General features: G+C 36.2%; 1 protein-coding gene and 1 non-coding gene across 2 annotated transcripts; both read left to right on the top strand.

Annotated features, from left to right (window-relative positions):
* Positions 1-6,047: 6,047 nt before the first annotated feature.
* LOC113280628 (aspartic proteinase nepenthesin-2-like) lies at positions 6,048-7,228 on the top strand. Its single transcript, XM_026529231.1, has 4 exons — positions 6,048-6,120; positions 6,175-6,268; positions 6,311-6,585; positions 6,660-7,228. Exons 1-4 carry the CDS (start codon positions 6,048-6,050, stop codon positions 7,226-7,228), a joined length of 1,011 nt encoding a protein of 336 aa, XP_026385016.1.
* Positions 7,229-12,893: 5,665 nt separating this feature from the next.
* LOC113284953 lies at positions 12,894-13,003 on the top strand. The gene has a single exon (XR_003328476.1). It is a non-coding gene; the product is annotated as a small nucleolar RNA Z279/snoR105/snoR108 (small nucleolar RNA).
* The last annotated feature ends 275 nt before the right edge of the window (positions 13,004-13,278 follow it).

Genomic DNA, 13,278 nt, shown 5'->3' with positions numbered 1-13,278 from the left:
TGAAGAGTTTTATTGCCAGCTAGAAGAAGAAGAAAGAATCATCACCAGCAGTACTACCGGTAGTGATAGTGCTGCAATATCATTATTTCCTTGTTTGATTAGTTTGAGCTTGGTATACATGGAAATTCTAGAAGAATGGGTGGCTCCTCGTCCAACTTATAATTTTCCTTCCCTTGAGAAGCTAACAATCCAGGAGTTGCCAAAACTGAGAAGCACGCCAAAATCGTTTTCATTTCTCAAGGAATTGACTTTTACCGGCATCGTCAACAGCAAGGCATTAAGTTCAATCTTTACTGCTGGAGGACTTACCTCTCTCACATTCATTTCAATATATGATTCTCCAAAGCTAATATATGTCCCACTTGGCCTACTTCTCCAAAACATTGCTCCGAATCTTCGAAATCTAGCCATTAATAAGTGCTCCGAGTTTCAAGGTTTTGATCAAGATGATGATCTAAACAACTACAACAACAACCAGGATGGTGATGGTGTTAATATATATATCCTTATTTAAGGATGGTGATGGTGTTAATATATATATCCTTATTTAAGGATGATATATTGTTTCCTAATATATATGATCTTTGCTTTGTCATAATATTGGGCTATATATATTCATGAGTTGTGTAACCAGAATTGATAAGATTATCATAATAATAATTATCTTCTTCTTGATCCTATATTTGTGAAGATGGTATTTATGAGCTAGGATTCTTGAATCATGGGTAGTGATTCAGAATTATACCAAAATAAAACAAAACAAAAAGGGAAGATGGAAAACAAATTTGCTCCTATTATCATTCAATCTGAAGGTGCAGTATTCAAGCCTGAGATTGTTCTTGATGAAACAAACTATGATTTGTGGTCACAAATCATGGAGATGCATATTGCTGAAAAAGAAAAAACCTCCTTTATTATGGGAAGGATAAGAAAACCTACCGAGGAAGATCCAAGATATGAGAAGTGACACAGAGATAATCAAAAAGTCAAGAGATGGTTGTTGATGTCTATGTCACCTGAAATCATGAAGAGATATATTTGGTTACCTACTGTTATAGAGATTTGGGATGCATTATCTGAAGCCTTTTATGATGGAGATGATGAGATGGAGGTATTTACTCTAAATCGACGAGCGTTTTCGGCAAAACAAAATGGCAGAGCACTCTCAATTTATTATGGAGAACTAACTGAAATATTTGGAGAGCTGGATCATCGTGACAAGGTGGTTATGGAGAATTCTAATGATATTGAAGCCTATCGAAAATCAATTCAGCGCCTAAGGGTGCATATATTCCTTGCTGGATTAGATGAAAGTTTTGAACAGATCCGTGGTGAAATCTTGAGAAAGGATCCTATTCCTGAATTGGAATCATGTTATGCACTCGTTCGTCGTGAATCTGTTCGACGTACAACGATGGCAAAAGAATCAGAAGAAGTTGAACCTGCTGTTATAGCAACTCGAAACTGGTACAATCAAAAAGGGTCTTTTCATAGATACTCAAAGACTGAGGTGGACAAGTCATCACTTAAGTGTACACACTGTAATCAATCTGGAAAAACAATTGACATGTGTTTCGATTTGGTTGGATATCCAGATTGGTGGGATCAACATCTGGAGAGGAAGAAGGAGACAAAGAAAAATTCTGGTGCTCCAATGGCTTCAACAAAGAAAGGAAAGGATTCCATGGTAATATTTGCATCAGTAGCAAGGACAGGTAACGATGGTAAGTTTTTAAATGTTTCTTCACTTGTTTCGAATAATTCATGGATAGTTGATTCCGGTACCACAGACCATATGACATGTGATTCTAAACAAATCTCTCCCCTTAAACCATCCTTACAAAAAACAGTCTCTACTGCAAATGGCTCACAAGCTCCAATTATTGGTGAAGGGTCAATATCTCTAACTCAAATTTTAAACTTAGATTCTATCTTAGTAGTTCCTACATTAGACTGTAATCTCCTATCAGTTTCCCAAATAACTAATACTTTATACTGTGTAGTGATATTTTGGCCTGACTATTGTGTTTTGAAGGACATCACAACGAAGCAAACGATTGGTTATGGTGTTAAGCGTGGGAAGTTGTATTATCTGGATTTGGTGTCAAGTAGTTCGGATAAGCTGCGTCAAACTCTTCTTGCTGATGGTTCTAAGGGGGAGAGACAAAAATCTCAAATTTTTTTATGCCATCGACGATTGGGACATGCGTCGTTTGGTTATTTAAAAAAATTATTTCCTAGTTTGTTTGCAAAACTTGATATTTCTAGTTTTCATTATGAAGTATGTGAACTTGCAAAAAGCCATCGTGTTTCTTTTCCATTATCATTCAATAAGAGTCCAGTTTCTTTTATGATCATACACTCTGATGTTTGGGGGCCATCTAAAACTACTACCCTGAGTGGTTCAAGATTGTTTGTTACTTTTATTGATGATTGCACTAAAATGACGTGGGTGTGTCTCATGAAAAACAAAAGTGAAGTTACCGCCTTGTTTCAAAAGTTCCATAAGATGATTAACACTCAGTACAACAAACAGATTCAAGTACTTCGTAGTGATAATGGTGGTGAATATATGGATTATGACCTTCAACATTATTTCGAGGGACACGGGATTATTCATCAAACTACTTGCTCTAATACGCCTCAGCAGAATGGAGTAGCAGAGAGAAAGAATCATCACTTACTGGAAGTGGTCTGTGCTTCATTAATGGAAGAACATATGCCACTGATGTATTGGGGAAAGGCACTTACTTCTGCAGCATATATTATCAATCGAGTGCCATCTAGTACCATTGCGTTTCAAACACCCCATCAAGCTCTTGCTGAAGCAGTTGTGGCTCCAACCGTTCCTAATATTCCGCCTCATGTGTTTGGTTGTGTAGCTTATGTTCATCTGCACAAGAACCAACGTGATAAGTTGGCTCCTAGAGCTCTGAAGTGTGTATTTGTGGGATATGCAACAACTAAAAAGGGATACCGTTGCTATCATCCTCCAACCAAAAGAATTTTTGTTACTTTAGATGTTGTATTTCATGAAGATACTATGTATTTTTCATGTGAGTCTGAACTTCAGGGGGAGTACCATAAGGAAATTCAGACTCTTAACTATGATGAAGATATATCGGAAATTGATGTATCTGTTATTGTTAACTCTGATGATATGGTAAGAGAATCTGTTGATGAAAGTTCTTCACGAGAAGAATCATAAAGTACAGTATTAAATCGTGATATAGAGATTCAAGATGAGGTTATAATAGAAGAGATTTCAGAGTCTATGTTACCTCAAGAAGATGAAACACCAAACCAATCGTCTGCTACGGATGTTCTTGAAGAATCTAGGAGACAACTTCCAAAACGTGTAAACAGAGGTATTCCTAAACCCAGATATGAACCTGAAATCTCTAGTAAGGTTAAGTACCCTATAAGTCATCATGCCTCTCACCATCGTTTGTCTAAAGCTAATAAGGCATTCGTGAATCAACTATCTACTGTTTTTATTCCAAACAATGTGCAGGAAGCATTAGCTGATCCAAAATGGAGAGCATCTATAGAATAAGAAATGAGGTCCCTTTTTCAGAATGATACTTGGGATTATGTTGATTTTCCAGAAGGAAGAAAGATTGTGGGGTGTCGTTGGATTTTCACCATTAAATACAAGGCAAATGGTGAGATTGAACGTTATCAAGCAAGATTAGTTGCTAAAGGGTACAACGAAACTTATGGTATCGACTATACATAAACTTTTGCTCCAGTAGCGAAAATCAACACAGTACGAGTATTTTATCGCTTGCTGCAAACTTGGATTGGCCTTTGCAACAGTTTGATGTAAAGAATGCCTTCTTGCATGGTGAATTAACTGAAGAAGTTTACATGGAGCTCCCACCTGGTATTTGAGTTCCAGGATCTCATGGTAAGAAGGTATGTAAGCTAAACAAGTCATTGTATGGACTAAAACAATCTCCAAGGGCCTGGTTTGGCAGATTCACCAAATCTATGAGGAACTTTGGATATCGTCAGAGTAATTTTGATCATACTTTGTTCATAAAGAAAAGGAAGGATAAAATTACTGCTCTTATCATAAATGTAGATGATATGGTGGTGACAGGAAATGATCCAGAGGAGAGGAAATCTTTGCAAAGATACTTATGAAAGGAATTTCAAATGAAAGATCTTGGTTCATTGAAATACTTCCTTGGGATTGAAGTTTCTCGATCCAGTGAAGGAATTTTCTTATCACAAAGGAAATATGTTCTTAATCTGCTAAAAGAAGTGGGCATGTCAGCATGTCAGCCAATCCATACACCTTTAGAAGAAAAGGTAAATCTGTGTATTGAACCTGATCAAGTTCCTGCTGATAAAAGGAGATATCAAAGACTTGTGGGGAGATTGATGTATCTGTCTCACACAAGGCCAGATCTTGCTTATGCACTCAGTGTTGTTAGTCAATTCATGCACAATCCAGGTGAACAATACATGGATGCAGTATTACGTATTTTTGGGTATTTGAAGTCTGCTCCTGGAAAAGGAATTTTATTCTCTAAAAAATGAAGATTATAGAAAGGTTGTGGCATATCCAGATTCTGACTCTGCAGGAGAAATAGATGGCAGACGTTCTACTTCAGGCTACTTTACCTTTGTGGGAGGTAACTTAGTTACTTGGAGAAGTAAAAAACAAAATATTGTTACACGATCAAGCGTAGAGGCTGAATTCAGAGGTATGGCAGATGACATTTGTGAAACTTTGTGGTTGAGGCTTCTCCTTAAGGATTTGGGGGTTCCTCTCAAGGATCCTATTACTTTGTATTGTGATAACAAAGTTGCGCGTGATATTGCTCATAATCCTGTTCAGCATGATCGTACTAAACATGTGGAGGTTGACAGGTTCTTCATCAAAGAGAAGCTGGAAAACAACATTATTGAGCTTCCACCGGTTCGGTCTGAAGAACAACTTGCAGATATTCTCACACATGGAGTGTCATGCTAAAAATACTTGAGTTTTCTGGACAAGTTGGGCATGTGTGATATCTATGCACCAACTTGAGGGGGAGTGTTAATATATATTCTTATTTAAGGATAATATATTGTTTCCTAGTATATAGGATCTTTGCTTTATCATAATATTGGGCTCTATATATTCATGAGCTGTGTAACCAGAATTGATAAGATTATCATAATAAGAATTATCTTCTTCTTGATCCTATATTTGTGAAGAGATGGTGATGATGATGAGGCGATATTATCTTTTTCATGTCCGGAAATCAACTCCAACTCCAATAATAGAACATTGATCCGAGAGTTCAATGATGACTTGTGTAAATAATAGTAACATTTTATAAATTCTAATTAGGCTAAGTTTCTAAGTTTCCTAATCACAAAATATTTACTCATTTAGTCTTTAACTTTAAGTACAAAGATCTGATTGATCTTCTGTAATGTACGAGCCTTTTGAGACTTTAATAAGAAAATATTTTTTTTAATGTCTGGACAAAATAATAAGATTTTTATTTTCTCAATAAACAATTCCTTTAATTTCTAGACAAAAATAAATATATAAGATTTTATAAATTCTAATTAGGGTAAGTTTCCTAATCACAAAATATTTACTCATTTAAGTCTGGATATTCAAAGATCTGATTGTATCTTTAGGTGTATGAGCCTTGATACGTTAATAAGAAAATGTTTTCTTTAATTTCTAGACATAATAATAAGATTTTTACTTTCTCAATTAACAATTATAGATTGAAGTTTAAAGTTTCACATAGTTGTGTCTATTCAAGTCCGTTTTATCTCGAAAATGGAGATAACTTTTCTCATTTTTCTTTTAACAATTACTTTTCACTACTAATATTAAACTCGGTCATCGCTGTGAATTCAAAGAAAGGATTTAGTATCAAAACGATCCATATAGACTCCAAAGAATCACCTTTATATCAAGGTGATCATCTAACGCCACACGACAGGCTTCAAAGACTCGTCGAACAATCTAAAGCTAAAGCACGTTATCTGGAGTCGCAAAAATATTATTCCAGAGCAATACAACACGCACCATGAATCCTGATGTTGCACGTTTGCCCGTAGTTTACGATGCAAGGAGGTTTTATGTTGCAACGGTTGGTTTAGGTACGTTTGGCGAACATAAAACATTCATGAATTATTATTTAATGATTTATACAGGTAGTGATCAGACATGGCTTCAGTGTGAAGGTGCCGATAAAACTTTCAAACAAGATATGCCACTTTATCCTTCCAAATTGTCAGACTACATTTCGTATTGTTTATTGTAATACGCACCCTCTTTGCACGGAGATAGGTGCACCAAAGATGGTGTGTGCATTTACGAAGCAAGGTACGGGGGTGGAGCAGTTACAAATGGTGTTATTGCTGAAGAAACATTCACTCTAGGCTCTGATACTGGTGGCTTTGAAAGTATCCAATTACACATGGGTTGTGGTCTTATCCAACAGAATTTCGAAAGAAGTTGGGGTAATAATCACCTATACGGCAAACCTGACCTTATTGCAGGAATACTTGGTTTAGGATCAGGACAATGGTCTTTTCTAAACCAATTAGGTGCTACTGGAGAAGGCAAATTTTCCTAATGTTTAGAGGCGTATAACAGTAAAATCGAAGGATAGATACATATTTAAGATTTGGTGCAGATGCGATAATTGGACAAGTAGGCCAAGAAGTACGCAAAACTCCCATCGTTGTGCCTGAGCTATTTCAGACGCCGCTCTATTACTTAAATCTAGAAGATATCAGTGTAGGTAAAACGAAAATAGGATTTCCAAGAGGTACTTTCGAGCTTAAAAGCCAAGGAATTGGCGGTTGCGTCATAGATTCTGCTACTCCAATATCCATAATGTATAGAGGTCATTTTGACAAAGTGGCAAATTTGGTGAAGGCACATTTTAATGGGCTTGGAGTTGAATATGTTGGAAAACGATTGAGTTATGAAGTTTGCTTCCGTCTACCAGGAAAATTTAATGTTGCTAACTTTCCTTCGTTAACTCTTCATTTTCAGAAGGCCGATTATGTCATTTCAGATTATAAAGCAAATTTTGTGGCACTAGATTTTGAAACTGTTTGTTTAGGCATTTTACCAAAAGATGAGGATACAGGGCCTTTTTTTCTAGGAGCTTTGCAACAAGTTAATAAACGCATTTTATATAATGTCATGGAACAGTCCCTCTCTTTCGCCGATGAGTATTGCGAATTAGGCTCCTGAAGGGGGACACTGCCATTTAATAAAATTATTATTCATTTTAATTTAATTCTTCTAGTACTCACTGTAAAGAAAAATAATATTTGTTAGTTAGGATTGTGATCTCCATCTCAAAATATAAACAGCACCAATCATTTACCAGGCAGTCTCTTTTTCTTTTTTACCCCAGAAGCAGAGATGTGAATCTGAATCCACAATAAGTATTTGTATCACCAAATAATATTTCTTACAGTGAGCAAATGTTACTTTCAATCGTAATTCAAACCCAAAATGAAGTGAGAATAGTTATTTCTGGCTCTAGAAAACCATGCACCCAGTCTAATGATTTCATAAACTCGCCTGAAATCGAAAATAAAATCACATGCGTAGAAAGATAAAGAGAACCACAAACCTCCAAGTCCGGTTAAAGGTCATACTTCTTGTTATCACCCTGGTCTACCAATGTTATTCCTCTGATTTTTTGAAACTCGCCTCTGGTAACAATTAGATTCTGCATTATTATAGTTTACGACCATTTGAGATAAGTACAGAAGAACCAGCAATTTTTGACAAAGTTTCTTGATAGCTTTAGGAGTAAAATTCAATTTTTTGAGATAAGTACTTCCTATTAAATTTTTTGTAAGTTGGCACTAGTTTGAAATTTGGTTGTCGAGAGAAGAAAACCGTTTTGTCAGTGTAAAATTCATTTACTCTTTTGGAAGCCTAGTTATCTTAAAATCCTAAGACTGACAAGCTAAATAAGGGATATAGTTGTCTCACCAGGTTGATTTCCATGAAGCTGAATTCTTCCACCTGCCGTGTTGCCTGTACAAGATTGTTAAATAAGTAAGCATGAGTTCCCAAATGCATCTTGTAAAATAGCTCCTCAAACCCAATCGGCATCTGACAATACCAAATGAAAATCATACCAGATTCTGAACACCGTTAATCATAACCCTCTTGAAGATCTTGTCGCGATATGAAAATTTTGAAGGGGCCCAGTTCCTTATTCAGATGATTTGTGAGGGCTAACCTTACTTGTGGGAACATGAGTTAGTTCGCAAACTCCAAATAATTACACATTTGTCTGTAACATGCTTGTTTACTTTTCTTTTTTTCTTACAATTCTCGACTTCCCGTGGATTCTTAATAGCTACCACAATCGTTTCTTCAAGAGAGTGAAGGGAGGAACTTCCGCCATCTGCAATTCAATCGGCTGCAAAAATGCGTAACATACTTTCAGCACTCAGAACGGCTTACAAAAGGGTATACACTAAAACAAGAATCAGTTATAACATAAAATGCACAGATTCTACTAACGGAGATCGTTGCACTTATAATAAGATGAAATGTTTGAAGACATTAATTGAGCACATATATGCCAGCTGAATATTTATACACGCCATGGGTAGCACTTTTAGGTGTCCAAACCAAAGTGAACCGTATAACTGGAAGAGATTACGAAAGACCAAGTAGGTTGTTGAAACCTACGCACCAAGTATTAAGGCACAAATTTATGCTCGACATTAGAACTCAGTGTGGTTAAGGGTTATTATGAGAAACTTAGCTAGTAAATAGGCACATTATTTAGCCTGGGGTGGATCCATCAGGAAACATTTACTAGTGGGTTTATGCATATGAACGATTTAAATTAAAAAAAAATTGTGTTCCCGGTGTGAACCATGATTTGCGGGTAAGGAATGTAAACGAAAGATGGTTGAAGCTTATTCATTGAACCGCCAATTGAATGGGTCGGTAACTAGTGGAGAACATTCAAAGTTTCAAACAGATCAAGGGCAAAATCCGAGAAAGAACAAAATCTGGATTCAAAATATAGAAGTTGAAAGCAAAAGTCGATTTGACTGGGCTAGCTCTAGCTGACTATAGCAAACAATTAAATCAATACCTTAGTTGATCAAACTTGCAGAACATCCAACACAAAATTGCTAAGAATTAACATATCAGATTTCACTTGTAATACTTTTCGTTATAGTAAAGTAAAAAACGGGTAGTAAAATAGCAACAAAGGTTCTTGCAACTCCCATACCAAATGCTTGGCGGCAAACACTAACATCAAACAATTTCTTACAACTATCTGTTTATTTATTCAGATTCAAGATTCTTAGAACTATCAGACAGTTTAAAATGGTTTATTGGTCGACATAAGACATCTCCTGGAGATGGAGATGAATAAGGATGTGTATAGGTGTGTTGCAAGGGCTCCTTTGCATACTTGTTAGCTCAGATGTTAATGGTGTTAAGTCTCATTCTGAAGTATGGGAGATGCTGGATTATGGGATTCAGGAATCTTGGACTAAGCGTTATGTCGTGGCCCATGAGAGTATTATCAATGACCAAAAATATTTTAGGCTTGTGCTGTCTTTGAAGAACGACGAGATTCTACTCTTGACTGGCAATATTCTAGTTTTATATGAGCCAAAGCATGGAAAGGCTAGGGAACTAAAAATCAACAATTTTCCATTCATGAACGCTGAGACTTATTTTGAAAGCTTAGATTCTCTGAATTCTGGTACTTATGTTGGGGGAGAACTTGAAATGACAGATGAAGAATCAATAGATTGGCAAAAATTAAGTGATTATGTTTTTTATTTCTGTGGTATTGGTATTCTTACTGACACATATCTATGTACTTTTTTTTAACTGAATTATGAAAGGGTGTTGAAGTTTGAGGTTATAAAGTTACCTTGCTGCATTTCGGTTCTCATATTCCAAGTCTTAAAGCCTTATTATATACCATGTTACTGGAATGAAATTTACGCGTTGCATCCAATCTAGAGCAATATTTCTTCTTGTATAGACTATTTTGCAATTTAAGTTCTAGATTCTTAAAGCATTTAATCTTTGAATATCTTTATAAGTGTTAAAACCTGACTCGCGTTTCTTTTCTTCACGTCCCTCGTCATTTTATATCATCTTGTATTTGTTTTACTAAGATGCAAGGAGAATCCACAATTTTATGAGAAATATCTACTTGCTTCCCTCTGTAACCTTACCATAATTGGTTTGTGCTCAGCGGGGGTTCTGGAAACCGGAAAAGTAACTCATCTTTCTCTATTTTTCTCTGTCTGTTAATTTTTTGAATATGTATCCTTCTTATGACACTCCCTCCGTTTTTCAAGAAATATGCAAGTTTTGTTTTCACAAAAATTAAAAAAACCGATCATTGAGCCACTTTTTCATATTTTTTTCTAAATTATCCTTTGGTCCCCACATTTGTTATTAGAGAAAGAGGAGACAGAAGTGGTCCCTTTTTATATTAGGAGAGAAAGAGGAGAGAGAGAAGTGGTCCCTCTATGTATAGTAGTAAATTCATAACATTTGACTTTCCACATATGGAAACAAGCCTATTTTTTTTACATATCCAAAAAAGGAAACCTATTTTTTAAAAACGAACGGAGTATCTATTAGTAAATTGGGACTTCAAACGAGCCAAGGTATGAAGTAAACACTTTTGATGTTGGATACTTTGTACTAAGCAGTATGATTCACATAAAACTCAAACTCTTAAATGTATGATGTAGGATGAGATTTGGTTATTGTCTAGATTGAAATTTGTTGTTTATCAATGTCTATCTACCCATAATTGAACTTTCCAATACAGAATGCTTTATAGAATGATTAGTTGTGAAATCGATTGATTCGATTCTCCAATCTTTCTTTTCATCCTTCATGGTTCACATCATAATAATGTGAAGCACTTGGCAATTTGGCATTACCATTTCTTGAACAGAGAATTATGAGTTTTACTTAAACACCGGTACTTGCATGGGACTAATGAAGAATAACACCAAATTAGCTGAAACATTAGTGGCCCATCAAGTTCAGGTCTTCCAGTAGTTATGTGGGATATTGTTCCTTACTATGCTGTCCTTTTGGGCACTGTGTGTTTTTGGGTCAGAGCTAAAGATCTATTATGATGTGAAACCATCTGCTGTTCTATTTAGTTTATGAAAAGATTTTTGAGTTTAAATTGATGTTGTTACATTTGTTTTGAATTTGGAGGAACCTAAATCTTATGCGGTGTTATTTTACTCTTTATGTTAGCTTTGGCAAAAAGTGATCAAACATTGGCATTTGGCAGATGGAACTGGTAACATTTTCGTTCATTTAGACATAGAAATAGTTACGTCTGACTGTAAAAAAAGTTGCATCTGACAGTAATCATTGTGGTGTAGATAGCTTTACTAACTCATGTCTGTAATGCCAATTTACTTATTTCTGGAGGGCTTGCACTAAAGTGTTTAAGACTTTAAGTAAAATACAAAAACTGAATTTTATTCTTAGTGTACACAAAAGAAGATTACATCAAAAAAAATGTCAAAATAGTTCAATTTAAATTACATCAATTATTCCAAACTGCCTGACAGCTCTCCTGGGAACGAACTTCCACTACTACCAGATGAGGATCCAGTTTGTGAACTGGTTACTCCTCGAGCTTTCTTCATTTGTCTGATCTTGAAAAGATCTGTTGGAAGTGGTTGGCTTTAAGCCGGGGTTTCATCGTTTTGTTGCCTGTCCATGTCTTTTCTCTTAACCCCTGGATGGATTTGCTTAGTTAATTTGACAGGCACACCACCTAGGTTGGGGCGCGACTTGTTTGCACCAGAAGGATCACTCATGATAGGTCCGGGGGCTAATTTCCTTACTAAAGGAACATTACTCTGCAGTAATATAGATAATTCTATGTCCACATCTAGCGCAGGCCCATCAACAGAGGGCAAGTTTCTAACAAATGCACTTCCAGAATTTCATTGAGTGATTTTGTTGTCCCAGTCCCCCGAACTAAAGGTGCAGCAGGAGCAGGTATTACGGAGTTTGAAGCAGCTGGGAGTTCTGTGGTGCTAGGAAGTAATGCAGCATCTTGCTTTTGCCGGGAGTCGTAAACAATCATCCGGGAAGTATCTGGGTAATTCACCTTAATAGATGTTCTGGATGTTTTTGCATCATTGACATCATCAGTTAGAACTGACTTTTCTACCTTCTAATTGATGTTTTTCACAAGCCACTCTTGACGCGCCAAATAATCCAGGTCTTTAGAGGAGCATGGCCAGAGACCCATAAAACTGTAAACAACCCTCTAATGCTAAGGATCCGTCTTCCCCTGTTCAAGAAAGAGCTTCTTTCCTCCTTTGCTCTACTTTCAAAATACTAGCCAGATAGGAATTAGCGAGATTAAGTTTAATTCGTCAATTATTATTATCCATCTGCTCTGCTGTAAAATATTTCAGATCTATGAACATCTAATGTGGAAATCTATGAACAGCTTTAATTTAAGGTTAATAATAGTCCCACATTGGCGAGTACAAAAGCGTAAGTATCAAAATGAGAGTTATAAAAGAAGGATGGAAAATGCTTGGCAAAATATGATCCTTCAGAGCAACTTCGTTCGTGGGACCATAACCATAACTAAAGAGCAAAAACCAAAAAAAAACTAAAAGAAATGGATTTAGTCCGTGGTGCGACATACGGGGCAACTCCAAAACCAAATTAAAGACCAAATATGATCAAACTAAAGACAAAGACCAAATATGGTTTGGTTTTTGGTTGCGCCCCCTTTTGAAATGTAATTTATCGAAAACCAAACTGAAGGTTTGGTTTTTGGTTTTAGTTTAGTTTTTGATCTTTACTCCGTTCTACTGTGGGCTCCGTTCTACTGTGGGCAGATAATGGGATATGATGAGTGGTCAAAACTCACCTAATTCTATGTGAGAATTGGGTGTCCAGCCTAAGCCAGGTTACGACAATATGACCACTCCCATTTGTTACCAATCTGATCCCTACCAACCTTTATATCACAAGACCAGAATAACCAACATCGAGTCATGCGTACAGCGTCAGTAGTTAGACTGCATAGCGCGGACGGAGGTGCCGAGTGCCCATGGCGCAGCCAGTCCCACCTGCATGCTGCTGATGCTGGTTGGATGGATGGTGCAGTCACTTTTTTTTTCCATTTATCAAAATTATGACAAAAATAAATAAACAAGATTTTTTCTCATTATTCTTGATATTGAAAGATCTGATTGACCTTTAATAAGAGAATATTCTCAATATGT

Source organism: Papaver somniferum, chromosome 5 (genome assembly GCF_003573695.1).
Source record: "Papaver somniferum cultivar HN1 chromosome 5, ASM357369v1, whole genome shotgun sequence".
Taxonomy (NCBI): Eukaryota; Viridiplantae; Streptophyta; class Magnoliopsida; order Ranunculales; family Papaveraceae; genus Papaver; species Papaver somniferum.
Note: the sequence above shows the minus strand (reverse complement) of the source record. Positions and strands in the feature narration are given on the sequence as shown.

Coding starts and splice junctions, on each gene's coding strand:
- LOC113280628 (XM_026529231.1), top strand. CDS start 6,048: ATGAATCCTGATGTTGCACGTTTGCCCGTAGTTTACGATGCAAGGAGG. Junction 6,121..6,174: donor TGTTGCAACGGTTGGTTTAG/GTACGTTTGGCG, acceptor TGATTTATACAG/GTAGTGATCAGACATGGCTT. Junction 6,269..6,310: donor AAATTGTCAGACTACATTTC/GTATTGTTTATT, acceptor GCACGGAGATAG/GTGCACCAAAGATGGTGTGT.